Genomic DNA, 16,562 nt, shown 5'->3' on the forward strand with positions numbered 1-16,562 from the left:
CCTGTTCAGGCTGTGTGAGCACCAGGAACACCACTGCCCTTGAGGGTGCAGCATTCTTGGATGAATATCTATAGACTTGGGCAGTAGAGTTCATGTTTTATAGATAGGGATATTCTTTAAATGGGTGGAGCCCTCTGCTTTGGAGGGAGTGAAAACAAAAAACCTGCTCTTCTGTGTACACTGACCCTTGAACAACACAGGTTTGATCTGCGTGGGTGCACTTATCCACGGATTTTTAAAAATAAATTGTAAATGTAGTTTCTTTTCTTTAAGATCTTAATAACATTTTCTTTCCTCTAGCTTACAGTATGTAATACATATAACATACAGATATGTGTTAATTGACTGTTTATGTTATTGGTAAGGCCTCGGTTCGTCAGTAGGCTATTACAGTTTCTGAGGAGTCAAAAGTTAGATGTGGATTTTTTGACCATGTGGTGGAGGATGAGGAGTGTTCGTTCAAGGTTCAAGGGTCAACTGTAAAAGGTAGAAAAATGCACACACAAAAACAAAAGAAAAACAAAAAAAATTTTTTAAAAGAAGGGTCAACTGTAGACAGTTATGGCTCTGCCTTCGGGCAAGAGGAGTGGGATACATGGCCCTAGGCAGCTCCCGGCATTGTATCCACATAAAGTATCCATTGCTTACTTTTTCTCCTGCCAGTAGAGTCCTACCTGTGATTACCATATTTTCCAGTTACCTGGATTTGGGTTAACCAACTTTCAAATCCACATCACATTAACCAAGGCCACAGAGTAGGTGACATAAATTAACTAAGTTAACCAGACAAGGGAGCCTATCTGGATAGGTACCCCACGCTGAGACCTGCAATTCAGGGCCTTCTTGATTTGCTTCTCTTGGATGATTCATGAGGTCCAGGGCAAAGGAACTTCCTTTCCACAGAAATCTCAGCATAATATTTGGGGGACCCTCAAAGAGAGACACTGATACCCCACCTCCTTTTGTTATTTACCTGCTAATAAGATGCCCCAGATGATATACTGAATGGTGGTTCTGTGTTTTCTACAAAAATCACAAACTGTACCATACTTCCTTGCCAGACACCTGCAACAACACAAAAACAAAATGGCAGGCAGAAGTAAATGCCAAAAAATGAAGTAAACCCGTATGCTACGGCTAGATGAGCCTTTGTAAATAAAGCAAGCAAACAAACAAATTCGTGAAGCATATGTCCTACAAAATGGAAATGGGAAACTCATTTTATGGTAGGCTAAACTCAGCCATGGCTTGGATCCACCTTTGCTGAATGGATGTGCCAAGCACTGAGAGATCCCAGAGATACAGAAAACATGTTCCTGGAAATAGAGCGGGGAAGATTGATAACTAACCAATAGCTGGAAATAATACATAGGACAAGTTTCTCACTGGACCCTGAGGGCCTCCATTAGCTTTTAAGCCACTGTTATGAAATGTTGACTTAAAAAAATCCAGTGAACTCTCATCTCTCTGTTTCCACAAAGTTTGAGTAATGTGGTGCTTCCCTGTCCTCGCTCACCACACCTTGCAGTGGGAAGCTGACAGACTTCATTGAGCGCTCGAAATGTAAAGCAGGATTCTGTGGATTTGAGAGCTTTAACCAGTAGGTTGTTTTGCAGCTTCCTCAAAAAATTCTAGAATTGTGCCTGTTTCTGTTCAGGGCTTTGTTGTGGAGTGGTGGGTAGTGTGTGAGCAACGTGTCCATGTGATCACTTCTTTGGGAAGATCATGACCACCAGGGAGTGAGACTGGAGAGGCCACAGGGCCAGACCCACAACAACTGTCCTCTACTTCTCCTGGGATGCTGCTGGTCTCTCCACACCTGCTCTGAAACCTGGCTTCCCTGCAGGTGCCTCTTTCCTCAATGCCACAGCTAACGGAGGCCTCTCCTCCCACCTGAGGCCGGGCAGAAGGAATTTACTCACACGTTTAACCATTGCCACTTCCAGGCCACTGGATAGCATTTCTAAAACAAGCACTTCTTGTCCATGTAGAAGATCCCAAACTCCAGGACCTCAAAGGACACAGCTCCCTGCTGGGACATCTCTCCCCTGGGTTGGTACCTCTAGTTCCCTTCCTTCCAGCAGTAATGCCCACATATCCAAGCCTCAGCCCCCTTAACGTTTCAGGGCACAGCTCAAGTTCTTTGCTTCTACAAGGCCTTCTTGTATATGCTCAGACAGAGGCATTCTTCTGCACTTTGCCCTACTGTCTTTTTTAATTGTGTTTGTTATAAAGCCTTGATCTGACTGACTTCCTGGGGAATAGACCTCTGTGAGCCCTATAGCGCCAGCATCTTGGACATTAGGCATTTGTTACATTACTAGATAAATGAAATGGGGGTTTATATTGCTTTTCTGGAGCAGTATTTTATAGCTGTGGGTAGGGACCCATTAGTGGGTTGTGAATGATAACCACCACTAAAAGAAATAGGACATGTCAGAGTGGATCACCTTTAGTGATGACAGGTATTATTTCATGAGACTTCTGTCGTTATGTATGTGTGTGAATGTGTGCACTGAGAATTAGAAACACTATTTTAGAAGATGTTGAGGTAATAGAAGTGCAGTAAAGACTAAGTCTTTACATCTAATTGAGGATAACACATTATCCTCAGTTGTGGATATAGTGTTAAAAAGTAGCAGTGGTGGAGGGCAACATTTCATAGGGAACATCCATCTACTTTAGGTTGGATTGATCAGATTTTTTAATTGCATGGAATGTGTGTAGCCCATTAAAGCAATCTGACACTGCATAAAATAAAGTAGCTAGAAATAGATACTTCTGCCATTTGGTTATCTGGGTTGAGCCACTTCCAACCGTCCAGTGGTTGTTTCTGTCCCATTAACATTAGTGAAACCTGAGTTATCTGACCACCCAGGGGACCTTTCTCAGCCCCCGGGGTCAGAGATTCATGAAGTGCAAGGAAGGATGGAACGAAGCTCAGCTTTCTCAGGTAGTAAATATTTCTTGATGGGGTATATGTGACAAGATCTTTCAATCCTAACTCTGAACAACTCCAGAGATATCCTCTGATACATCAAAGCAAAGTTCCTCAGATACTTAGGAATTTAAATTAACTTTAAATCAGAATTTAGAAAATTGACAAATATTTGAGGCTCTCCTGCCCCTCTCCCCTCCCAAAAAAATATACAATTTGCCTCTCCTACCTCACAAGGTGATAAAGAATTGGAATACCTTCAGGATATCTTAAAGTAATAGCAAGTAGATTGGGTTTTGAGAAACCAATTGCTTATTGATTAACATTGAGAAGACGAATTAACTACTTTTGTGTGGACTGGAGCAATTTGTGGGTAATTTACACCTATAATTAAAAGACCGTCCTGCATATTCAGTTTCCAGGACATCAGCAATTTGAATTTACCACATTGATTATCATAGAACTCCATTAATTTTTCTGAAAATGGTAGAAAATAGAATTGGTGGTGGTGACCATCTCTAATAATAAATAATAAATGTTAAAAAATTAGGTGAGGATAAATAAAGGAATGCTCTGGCCAGTGTGGATCAGTTGGTTGGACATCGTCCAATGCACCCAAACGTCACTGGTTCAATTCCCAGTCAGGGCACATGCCCTAGTTTTGGCCTTGATCCCCAGTAGGGGGTGTGCAGGAGGCAGCCAGATGTTTCTTTCTCACATAGATGGTTTTCTCTCACCCTCTCTCTAAAATCAATAAAAACATATTGCCTCCCGCCCCTCCCTCCCAAAAACCCCCCACAAAAGAGCAAAGCCATTTATTTAGGAGGTAGGTGTGGTTATGTATCTCGTTTAAGCCTGTACCCTTTTGGATGCATCACTTGATCCTCCTCCTCATCTTCTTCGCTTTTTAGAGAATCCTGCTCAATGGTGACCTGCTCTTCACCCTGGAAATCAAACATTGGAACAGAGATGCTATGAAGAGAATCTTGGGCATAATGGGCCCTTTCTGGACTGCAGCAAACACTTCTTCCTTATGGACTATGCACCTATTCCAGAACTTTCTTTGCTTCCCCTTCTCCTGCCCCATCCCTGTCTATAGCCAATGTAAATTCTTTTAAAACAACTTACATCTTTCTTTCCAAATTCATTGTATAAAAGAGCCCCCTTGGCCTCAGGATGGTGCTCATGTTGTCATGTTGTCATCTAGCTCTGTTGGTGGTGGTTTGGTCTGCGTGCCCCAGGACCCGGTCTTTTTTTGGGCTGACACATGGCTTAATAAACACTTTCTTTCAGAAAATCTTTTGGCCAAAAAGGTCTTTGTTTAACAGTGTTTTATATTCTACTAGAAGCCCAGTGCTTGAAATTCATGCACTGGTAGGGTTCCTAGTGGCTGCTGGCCGGGTACTCCCTTCCTTCCCCTGGCTGGCCCTGCCCCCTGGTCGAACTGCAGGAGGAACTCTCGGTCGAGGGGACAATTTGCATGCTACGCTTTTATTATATAGGATGGGTTTAAACAAGTGTTTAATAGCATGTATCAACTATCATAAATAGTCCTTTCACTGCCTTAAAAATACTGTTCCTATTCATCCTCCCTTTCCTCTTGGCAAGCACTGATCTTTTCACCGTCTCCACAGTTTCCCTTTTCCAGAATGTCATAGAGTTGGAATCATACACTATGTAGCCATTTCAGATTGGCCTCTTTCACTTCGTAATATGCATTTAATGTTCCCCCATGTCTTTTCATGGCTTGACAACTCATTTGTTTTTAGTGCTGAAGAATATTTTATTGTCTGGATGGACCACAATTCATTGAACCATTCACCTACTGAAGGACATGTTGATTGTTTCCAAGTTTTGGTGATTATGAAGAAAGCTGCTATAAACATCCATATGCAGGTTTTATGTGGACAGAAGTCTTATTTTCTCTTTTCTTGTTGAATAATATTTAGTGAAATGAACACTTTTTATAATATAGTAAATAAAATAGATAGTAATAATATGTATAGCATGATCCCAATTAGGTAACACATGCATGTGAATGTATATAGAGTATTTGCCTTATTACATGATTTTCCTTAAAATGGAAATGCACTGATTTTTTTCTGAAATTACAGGTTACTTTTTTGTCTTCCAAATTTTGCTACAATCATTTTCCTTTTATTTCCCTAATTCAAACAAGTTATTCTTTTTATCATGAGAATAACTATCCCCCAAGACATGGCTCCATACTAGGCAATTACTATAGAGCCAGAATTACTAAAAAGAACAAGCAAAAAGGATGACTGACAGGGAGGATTTGCTCACTTTTAATAGCAGAAGGCTTTCTTCAAATGAGATCCTACCCAGATCCAATTTTTAAGAGAAACAAAAGTGGCATTGTGATGGAGCACCTCGGACTGCTATGTAACTGAGGTGTCATTGAGGAGCCCTAGGGCTTGATGGACACAGTTTTAGAACCACCTCTTAGAATCTTTCTTGTCTGCCTTCTTTACCTTCAAATTAAAATGCTTTTGTGTAAGCCCGTGCTTTCTGCACAGGATGGAGCTTGAAATCTGTAGTAGTGACATGTCAGAGAAAGCCTGGGTACGCTCCCCATCAGAGAACTCTGAGGACAGGAGTGTAAATAAGACCTTTGTTTGGGCACGAATGTCTTCTTCATGACTTGGTTTTACACACTCTAAGTACCACTTAACTCATTCCTCTGAGTGCCAGCTGAGCACCATGCTTTCTGTCCCCATAGCTGTCAGGTGCCTGTCACACAATGGTTACCATGGTAATATACTCACACACCAATCTTGGGCCATACCTGTTTGGCATTTACATGTTCTCTGTTTTGCACAACTCTGTTCCTTATGGAGTTGTTTCCTGATGTGTTCTGGTTTTCATGAATGTCTTCTTCATTCTAAACACAAAGTACAGTTTGAAAAATAAAATTTCAGAGCCAAACAAATATATGTTCTTTCAATGAGTGCTGCCTAGAAGACTTTATGTTCTTTTTATTAAAATTGGGATGACATTGGTTAATAAGATTATATAGGTTTCAAGTGTATATTTCTATGATACATGATCTTCATATTGCATTGTGTGCCCACCACCCAAAGTCAAACCATCTCCCATCACCATATATTTGATACCCTCTACCCTTTCCTACCTCCTCCATCCCCTACACTCTGATAACCACTTCACTGTTGTCTGAGTGTATATATTTTTGTTTGTTTGTTTTTCTTATTCATTTGTGCTTTCAGTTTTATATCCCACATATAGTGAAATCATATGGTTTTTAACTTTTTCTTTCTGACTTATTTTTTTTTTGGCATGATATTCTCAAGGTCCATCCATGTTGTCACAAATGGCAGTATTTCTTCTTTTCTTATGGCTGAGTGTTTTCCATTGTATATATGTACCACATCTTTATCCAATCATCTATCAAAGGACACTTGGGTTGTTTCTACGCCTTGGCCATTATGAATAATGTTACAATGAATGTAGAGATACATATGCTTTTGTGAATAAATGTTTTCAAATTTTTGTGTAGATACCCAGAAGAGGGGTTGCTGGGTCATATGGTAATTCTATTCTTAATTTTTTGAGGAACCTCCATGCTGTTTTCCATAGTGGCTGTACCAGTATACATTCCCACCTCCTTTTTCTCTGCAGCCTCTGTAAAACATGTTATTGTCTTGTTGATAATAGCCATTCTAAAGGGGTGAAGTGGTATCTCATTGTAGTTTTGATTTGCATTTCCCTAATAGCTAATGAAGTGGAGCAACTTTTCATGTATCTGTTGCCAATTTGTATGTCTTCTTGGGACAAGTGTCTCTTCGGGTCCTCTGCCCATTTTTTAATTAGATTGTTTATTTGTTTGGTGTTGAGTTGTGTAAATTCTTTATATATTTTGGATATTAACCTCTTGTGAAAGCTGTTGTTTGCAAATATCTCCTCCCATTCGGTTGGTCGCCTTTTTGTTTTGTTGGTGGTTTCTTTTGCTGTGTAGAAGTTTTTTAATTTGACATAGTCTCATTCTTTTTTTTTTGCTTTTACTTTCCTTGCCTTTGGGGTCAAGTTAATAAAATCTTCTCTAAGACCAATGTAAGTTTAGTATCTATGTTTTCTTCTATATAATTTATTGTTCCAGGTCTTCTATTTAGGTCTTTGATCCATTTTGAGTTAATTTTTGTATATGGGGACAAACAACAATCTAGAGGTGGATTGGCCAAGATGAAGTGTTTAGATGAGTCAGCTGATTAAAGAAAGAACCAGGGCATTTTGGCTAATAAAGAAACATAGATGAGTTTTGTTTTGTTTTGTTATGATAGAAAGGTTTGGTGTGGTCCAACTTGAGATAGAGAGAAAGGAAGACAGTTGCCCTTTTCTAGGCCATATAAACTTCTCAAAGCAGAGCTGAGGCTGAGGGTACAGGTGTCAGTCTCCTTTCTATCATATCCCACAGGCTTTCAACTTCTAAAACAAAATATAGTAAATTATAGACCAATCATTTTATTCATAGATGTTGGATTTATGAGATATTAAAATGTGTCTTGTTTGGTTTAAAGCAATCTCTGGTAGAAATGAGAATTAGAAAATGCCTTCTTCTGTGAGGCCCTTTTTTTAAAAAAAATATATATATTTTATTGATTTTTTACAGAGAGGAAGGGAGAGGGATAGAGAGTTAGAATCATCGATGAGAGAGACACTAATTCAGCTGCCTCCTGCACACCCCCCACTGGGGATGTGCCTGCAACCAAGGTACATGACCTTGACCGGAATCAAACCTGGGACCCTTCAGTCCTGACGCTCTATCCACTGAGCCAAACTGGTTAGGGCTGTGAGGCCCTTTTGATTTTACTTTAAGGAACTGAGTATAGTTTGCTCTTGAAGGGGGTCTCCTAATCCTTTAGTGCTGTTTCCAGATGTGACAAACACCTGGCTTGTTTCTCTTTTACCTTTTTTTGGGGCTCCAATCTTTCTTTCATCTCATCCCAACTTGCCTTTTTATATGGTACTTCATTTCAAATAAGGCAAATGATAGATAAATAGTGCCAGGTAGGTCCCTATGTCTTTTTAAGAGATGTCCCCTGCTAGCTCTATTGGCTGTGACCTTGTCTTTGAAAAAAGAACAAGTCCCCAACTTTGATTTTAACTTTCGATCTCTGAATGGTCCCAAGGATCTAGAAAATATTGCATCTCCAACTTGTGTTGCCTTTTCCATTTATTGAAACCTAAGAGTATATAAACATAAATAAAATCTAACTTCCAGCACATACATGACTTATGCATGTCTTGTTGCCAAAATGCTCTTTTGTGTTAGTTGTTTATATTTTACTTTAGCATAATTCCTTGTGCTTAGCAGACACAAACAATTATTTGTTACATTAATAAGCCACAGTGATTTTAATGTTGCACTAACTGATACAGCAATGTAGTATCTCTTGGTATTTCCTATCAAATCTGATAGGTGTGTGGGGACAATATGTATAATATAGAAGGATGACAAACTATTGCTAATTGCTGAAGCTGCTAATGTGTACTTAGGGACTCATTTTACTATTCTTACTTTCATGGATGCTGAAATTTGTTGTTAACAAAACATTAAACATAAAATCCAGCAGGAGTTGGTAGAAAAATGGGACACAGGTAACAGAAGGGGCTGGTCCTCAGGGTCCCTAATTACAAGTGTGACCCTGGGCAGGTCATATCTTTGTGAGCCTCAGTCCACCCATTTATACAACACAGTTTCGATTCGGTGTTCTCATGGTTCCTTCCAGAATCCTGACATTTTCCGGTTCCATGAGGAGCTTCAGTTTCTCGATGCTGATTATTCCTGCCACCTGGTGGCAGAATCTGAAGCTTCCTTGTGAAACACAAGGGTGGAGCCTGCATTTTCAGAATTAAAAAGAGAGGAAGGGGTGTGTGTGTGTGTGTGTGTGGGGGGGGAGTGAGGTATGAGGTGGGGGTGCAGAGTGGGCATGAATGATTACAAGGGTACCTCTGAATGTACTTTGCAACATGTAATGAGGTTGTTTTACCCCCAGTAGAGTGCACACCTTAGCTTTTTAGCATTTTCAGGAAGAAAAATGCATCCTATTTGAGGATTTCCAACAGAAATAATGGGAGTGTTGTGTGGGTGTTGATTGGTGCCTGAAAAATGACCCTTAAAACACATGCTTCTCAGCTTCTTTTCAAACTGGAGTCGGGAGGCTGTACTAGGTGGCTCATAATTACTCCTGAGCCCATTGTTTTTCCCCATCTATTTAGCAATTCAGATTACTAGCAGCTTAGTAGTCCCCTGGACTCCTACAATCCTCACTGTGTTCTAAGTGCAAACCTGTCACTGCACAGAATGAGTTACAACACGGTGGATGTGTGTATGAGCATTTCTAAACAGTTTGCAGCATGACACTTTTAATTTCTCAAATCAACGTTCGCTGCTGGAATTCTGAGGGTGATGATTCTGGATAGAGCCCCCTCTGAAGGGCAGATCCTTGACCAAGGAGAACATGTGCCTGGGGTTTTTCTCTTCTTCTCCTTCTTCTTTTTTATTAAATTTTTATTGATTTTTTTACAGAGAGGAAGGAAGAGGGATATCGATGAGAGAGAAACATCAATCAGCTGCCTCCTGCATACTCTCTACTGGGTATGTGCCCACAACCAAGGTACATGCCCTTGACTGGAATCGAACCTGGGACCCTTGAGTCCACAGGCTGACGCTCTATCCACTGAGCCAAACCGGCTAGGGCGGGTTTTTCTCTTTGATGTTGCATTCTCCATGGTGCTCGAGCAACTACAGATCCACAGTGGGTGTTACGGGGAGTACAGATGGACAGAGACCTTTTTATTGATTTCTTCTTTTTACTCAGTTTCTAAAACATATTATAACTTCTAGAATATAGGAAATTATTGAAATCATTCCCTCCCCCTAACCTATTTGTGATGCCCCCTTCTATAGAATTTTAGCTGAACACATGGCCACCCAGAATAAAAGCTACATTTCCTAGAGTCCCATTTCATTAGATTCTGGTCAAGGAAAGGTAATTAGAAGTGGGAGGTGCTCTTTGTCCCCTTGATCTTGTCTTCTGTCCTGCTGCCTGGTGTGTGGATGGTTCCATCTGGACCAAGAACACAAGGGCCCATCCTAGTGATAGCTGGTGGTGAGTTGGGGTGCGGGGGGGGGGGGGGGGGACTTGGGTCCCTGAGAGCTTTGAACAGTGCTCCCACCCCAGCTCTGTACTACCCACTTCCTGACTTATATCTGCAGGAAACAAACTTCTCCTTTTGTCTCTTTTGGGTTTTGCTTTTATTTGCACCTAGACTGACATACTAGATTAAACCCTTTAAAAGTTTTGTTATTTGACCCTAAGAGGCCTGTGAGATGGGTTTCCTGGTCTGTAAAAAGTATCCTCTTTTTACAGATCAGGAAACTAAAACAAAAATAAGTAAATCACTTGACTCGGTTTGCACAACCAGAAATAGCTGAGATGGGATCTCAGGCCACATTGTGTCTGCAGAGTTTTGCCCTCGGGCCAAAGCCCTTTGGCTTTGGAGATATGTAGACACAGTGGTATACCGACAAAGTAAATCCCCTTTTGATTAGGAAACTTGATTTGAACCCTACACCTAAAAGACAAGAGTAGAAAGGAGAGAAGTGGTGAAAGATTCCAGAATTGCTCGCGGCCCCTTTTGGACAAATTTGGGCTCTGGAAGTCATTTCTCAAGCCAGAATTTTTCAAGCCCCACCGTACAGTCTGATTTTAAGTAGATTCTATCTTTAAACGACGTGAGTGGACATTCTTGCATTTGTGGACATGTCATGTCTCTGTGATTAGTTTGACATTCTTTTTCCTTCCAACATGTCTGCTCCACTCACTCAGTCTCTCCCACCACGGTGGCCCTGAATTCACAAGGTGACTTCCATTTCTCAGTTTTGTGACCAGGATTTTTCTACTATGACAGGAAAGCCTCTGTTCCCCCTTGATGACTGCTGTTTGGAATATTGATAAATTACCTATATTAATTGATACTGCATTGCAATATAAAGCTTGGGTTCCATGGTCATACCTGGGTTCAAATCCAGCCTTAATATTTTGAGGCCCTGTACCCTGTCAGATGGGAATGTAGCAGTCATTACTTGCTTGTTAGATGGGAATGTAGCACTTTTGGGCTGTGTGGCTGTTGCAAAGCCACACATAGTCAGAGGTCATTGACTGGTAGGTTATATAATTTTATGGTTTAGTTTTGTACTTGCTTGCTTGCTCTGCAGCATGTACTAGTATAGTCACTTCGTTCTCTATTAGATTTGGCCTGTAAAAGTCAACATCTGTTTTGTGAATCTGATCTCTCCAAATTATTTGAGATCATTCCTTCCCCTCCTTATTAATTAATTAATTAATTAATTAATTTCCCAAAGCTACAAATGTCAAATATTTTAAGGCAATTTCTCTATAACGTTGTCCTCTAAATTGATGGCATGGGCTGTACCTTGAAGGATTGCACCTCCAAAGGCAATCTAGAGAATTATTCCAGAAGCCTTTGATCTTTTTCTATTGCTCCTGGCCTTCCCGGCTCATGTAACCTTCTGGCACAGGTCTGGGGTTTATGCAATCTTTAACGTGAGTTAATGGGCACTGGCTGGACCCTTCCTCCCTGCGATCCTCCTGTTCTTCTTGCAGGCCGGTGAGGTTTGAAGGCTGGGTAAGGAGCAGCAGTGCTGTGGGCGGAAACCACCTGGTAAGCCTGGGACGCACTGGCACACTTGCCTGGCCACAGCTCCCTGTCATCTCGGAATGCTCTGAAGGGAGCTTTGAATTGGGTGCAACATTCTCCCCTTGTGATCTTTGTGAGCGAGGGGCACACAAAACCATGTAAGAAAAAGGAAAAGTGGCAGAGGTTTGTTCTGAAAGGAGAAAAATGAAAGGTTTACAATCATCAGATTAAAAACATAAATGTAATCTATGAGTTTGTTTATTCATTTATTTTGTTTCTTAGATTCCACATATAAGTGAAATGATATGGTATTTGTCTTTCTCTGTCTGACTTATTTCACTTAGCAAAATTCCCTCTAGGTCCATCCATGTTGCTGCAAATGGCAACTGTAATTGAAAAATTAAAAAAGAAGTATAAATAGCTTTAAGTATGCATATACTCATAGAATATGGTTTCTATGACCTTTCTTGAAAAAACTGTTAGAGGAAGAACTTCAGCCCAACAAATGGTAGATGGAGAAATTATGGCAAAAGGAGTGATAATATATTTTGGATCTAATTAGTGAAGTAAATTAAAAAAAAAAATTTCCAGAGATTCCAGAACAAATTTCAAACATTCTACCCCTGACAATGTAGAAAGATGATCAGAACACTACTTGAAGGAGAAGGAATGAAAGGGAGAAGGTGAAGTATACAGGTAAAGTACCATTTCCTCATTTGTTAATTTCTGGGAGCTGAAAGAGATTATAAATAGCTGTGTTTAAGATAGAAATGTAAACACTACAAGATATATATTCAGTTAAAATCAAGTGGTGGAAGAGAAAGAAAGAAATTATGGAAGGTGGAAAACATACCAATTTTGTCTTACTCACAGGCTTAAACTGGTTATGAAAGGAACCATCAAGACAAAACAAAAAAAACAAAAACCCACACCAGTCTTCAGTAGAAACCAAACAAAAATAAAGGACACAAACCATACAGTGAAAATATTTTTTAAAAGCACAACATAAAATATGATGAGAGGAGCTAAGAGCAAACAAATATATCTGGAAAATCAATCATCGGATTTGATTGAGTCATATAGCAAACACACCACAAGCATATACTGAAGGTGATCCAAGAAGACGAAACATGCAGTGGTCATTACTTTAAGCCACCAAGGCTGAATACAGGACAAAACCTCCCAAACAATAAACATGTCCAAAAAGAAGCAAGGGGGAAGCGGGGAGATACAATCTCACATTTTGAGATGTACAAATGGCATAGATTAACATAAAGGAAACACAGAAATATCTAGAAATGCATTTAGAAAGAGTTCCGTCTATGACAGATCAAGTGGGCAAAGGTAAAGATAAGGAAGACAAAATCACAATGAATAATAGAAATCTAATAAACATCTATTGAACTCTATAACCTGGATAGAAAATATATTCTGGCCAAGACCGCTAGTTGTCCCCAAATCTATTCTTCCCCATTTCCTTTAAAAACAGAACTCTGAGTTTTACGGAGTCTAAAATTTCCCAGAATAAAGATACATTTCTCAAGCTCCCTGTGGCTTCTATATTGTTCTGCCAGTGTGGTTGATGCTGAGGGCAACTTCTGGGAAATGTTCTCATGCAGGATAGGTAGTGGAGCCTCTAGACTTCTTTCTAGGTGTTTTAAAATACACAAAATTAAATATATAGGATTCAAAGAAAACCAGTTATATTGAAGTAGTTACTAAAATAAATTTGTGATAGAATAGTGTGTATGAATCTTTATCAACACATTGAAAACAAGGAAAAAAACCAACAAGGTCCAGTGAGAAGTTTTAATAACTACCTTAATTTCAATGCCTTGAGATAATTTTAAAATATTAAAATAATGAGGTGATAATTTCAATATTTTGAGATATCTGCCACAGATATGAACTCTTTTTACTACCTGTATGTATTAACTCCATGGAGTGAGAGTGCTTTTGCACCTTGAACGTTCATTTCAAACTAGGGGTTCTACCTCCTCTTGGTCTGTGGTATAGAATGGAATGTGTCCTTTTCCCCCTCAGAGTTATGTGGAAGTCCCACCCCTCCTTCATCCAAAGTATCTCTTAGTTATGAGGTAACTATAAATGGGTACATTTGGGAGAATATGGATCTTTTTTCTTATTTGTAATTGGATATCTTGGTTTTACTTATGGATCTGTTCATAAATGTAAGTGGGGGAAATCAAATAATACCCAGGAGTAAAGGCCTTAGCATCGTCTTCACATAGAATCTTGAAATAGACAGCAAATGAGTAATGTTTAAGCATTCTGCTTAATTGTGTGTAAGGCTGACTTCCATTGACTTCATCAGAGTCCCGAGTTCCATTTAGAAGATGAAATGCAAATTAATCAATGTAATTCAGGTGCCAGACCAGACGGGCTCATGTAGGCTGGACCCTAGTGGTCGCTGCAAGAAATCTCCACTTGATGGCACCACTCCACCAATGCTGTAAGATTCAGCTACTATGAAGGCCAATGCTTGGCCCAATTTCTGATTGCAGCAGTATGTTGGAAGCAGGTACCTGACTAAAAGCATTAATATGCACTCTGGTCAGTGTTGCCCAATGGTTAAAGCATTGGCCCGAGCAGGGAAAGGGTCTCAGGTTTGATTTCTGGTCAAGGGCATGTACCTGGGTTGCAGGTTCGATCCCCAGCCCTGGTTGGGAGGCAACCAATCGATGTGTCTCTCTCATATCAATGTTTCTCTCTCCTCCCTCTCAACCTCCCTCCCTTGCACTCTCTCTAAAAATCAATGGAAAAGATATCCTCTGGTGAGGATTAACAATAACAACAACAACAGAAAGCATTAATATGCTAAGCCATGGTCTCAATTTTATATACTATAAATGTTTATTTCATATATTGTCTAGGATGGTTATACCTAGTAAATTCGATCCTTGTCAAAAAGCGTTCTGAGATTGCTGGCCAAGTTTGGTACAAATTGAGCACCAAAAGTAAAAAATATGAGTAAAGTATCTGCAACTTGTGTCAAAAATAGATGGATTGATGGGTGAATAGAGGGTAGCATAGATGAATAAATATGTGAGAAAGCAAATATAGCAAAATATTAATTGTAGAATGCAGGTAGTGGATATATAGGTGCCCACTATGAAATCCTTTAATTTTTCTGTATGTTTTAAATTTTTCATAATAAAACTAGAGTCCCAATGCATGAAGATTCGTGCAAGAATGGGCCTTCCTTACCCTGGCTGCCGGCACCGCCTTTGCTCTGGCCCAGAGCCGCCTTTCCGCCTTCCCATGCTGCCCAGAGGTCCAGAGCGGCTGGGGCGGTGCAGAACACTTGGCGCCTGTGTATGCAAATTAACCTGCCATCTTTGTTGGGTTAATGTACATACTCACTCCTGATTGGCTGGTGGGTGTCGCGAAGGTATGATCAATTTGCATCTTACTCTTTTATTATGTAGATGTTGAAAGAAACAAATATTGATAATTGATTATAAAATATTGAATAAAAGGGAATGTTAGTCTCTAATGACACTCAAAAAGAGAGAGCAAGACAAAAAAGGAAAATCTATTCTTTTCAGAAGAATGTGAAGTAAGGAATATTGAAGAAGTGAAAAATAATCATTTTACAGATCCCAAGTAATAACTGATTCAGAGAAAGTTCATCCATGGTTGCCAAAACCATCAAGTGAAGTGCGAGGGAAACTGGATATTCACACAGCCTTGAAGTATCACTTCCTCAAATTGCTTATTAATTAGAAAGAGACTTGTATACCTTTATAATAAAGTGGGCGGCTCATCACACCCTGTCCCAGTCATCATCAAGAGGGGAGTTAAGTTCCTCCAAATGCATGTATGTGTATTTATTTCTTTTTTACATTTGGAGTTTTTAGAGCTTGGAGCTAGCTAAAAGTCACATAAAAATAGAATTGTACACTCCAAGACATCACTGACCTTATCCTGCTGGATTGCCTTTCACTCTCACTATGCTTTTGGTATTTGTGTTGATAATTTGTGTTTGATAAGGTGTGATCCTTTAAGCCTTGTTCTAATTTCCTGCTATTGTTCCTTTGACTTAGTCTGATTTGTTTGAATAAAGAAAAATACTCCCGTAAGGATTTCTACTATATATTCGAGAGGGAGAAGACCAGAACTAAGTCTCAAGATACCCAATGAAAAGCTAATCCCAAGAACAATATGGAAGTGCCTGGACTTTTTACTCTGAGCCAGGCATAGGCACAGTACTCTCTGCTTCTCTACACACTGCCTTCCCTTGTTTTCTAATATTTGCCTCATTATCAATTTTTTATTACCCTGAAGCCAAGAATTTATAGATAAGGATCCTTTCTTCTCCCATTAAAAACCAGTCTTCTTTCTACCCTTACTGCTTGCTATGGTCTAAATGTTTGTGTTCCTTCAAAATTCATTATGTTGAAATTCTAACCCCAAAGATGATGGTATTAGATGGTTGGGCCTTTGGGAGTTGCTTAAGTTATGAGGGTGGAACCCTCATAAATAGGATTAGTGCCCTTATGAAAGAGACCCTACAGGAGACCCCTAGTCCCATCTATCATGTGAGGGCCTAGTGAGAAGGTTCTGGCTGTGAACTAGGAAGAGGGCCCTCACAAGACTGCCACCATGGTGCCCTTGATCTTAGATTTCCAGCTTCCTGAACTGTGAGAAATAATTTTTTATAGTTTATAAGCTACTGAGTCTATGATATTTTGTTATAGCAGCCTAGATGGGCTAAGACACTAGGTCCATATCTTGCCTCATATTCATTCTTCAACCCATTCCAGTATGGCTTTTACCCCTACCATGCTATGGAGATCACCCTTGTCAAAGTCATCAATGGTTTCCATTTCCCTAAATCCAGTTTTCATTGTATTAAGTGTTCCTTAAAATACTTTTGTCCCTGACTTCTGTGATAACATGTTTT

General features: G+C 39.8%; 1 protein-coding gene across 1 annotated transcript in view; it reads right to left on the reverse strand.

Annotated features, from left to right (window-relative positions):
- Positions 1–16,562, reverse strand: part of SLC28A3 (solute carrier family 28 member 3) — a 57,790-nt gene that overhangs the window by 25,269 nt on the left and 15,959 nt on the right. The window contains exons 2-4 of the mRNA XM_028146238.2: positions 5,745–5,840; positions 3,800–3,882; positions 974–1,065 (exon numbers count right to left, since the gene is read on the reverse strand). Coding sequence (XP_028002039.2) covers positions 974–1,065; positions 3,800–3,882; positions 5,745–5,840 — 271 coding nt within the window. The remainder of the gene's footprint in view (positions 1–973; positions 1,066–3,799; positions 3,883–5,744; positions 5,841–16,562) is intronic.

Source organism: Eptesicus fuscus, chromosome 15, assembly GCF_027574615.1.
Source record: "Eptesicus fuscus isolate TK198812 chromosome 15, DD_ASM_mEF_20220401, whole genome shotgun sequence".
Classification (NCBI taxonomy): domain Eukaryota; kingdom Metazoa; phylum Chordata; class Mammalia; order Chiroptera; family Vespertilionidae; genus Eptesicus; species Eptesicus fuscus.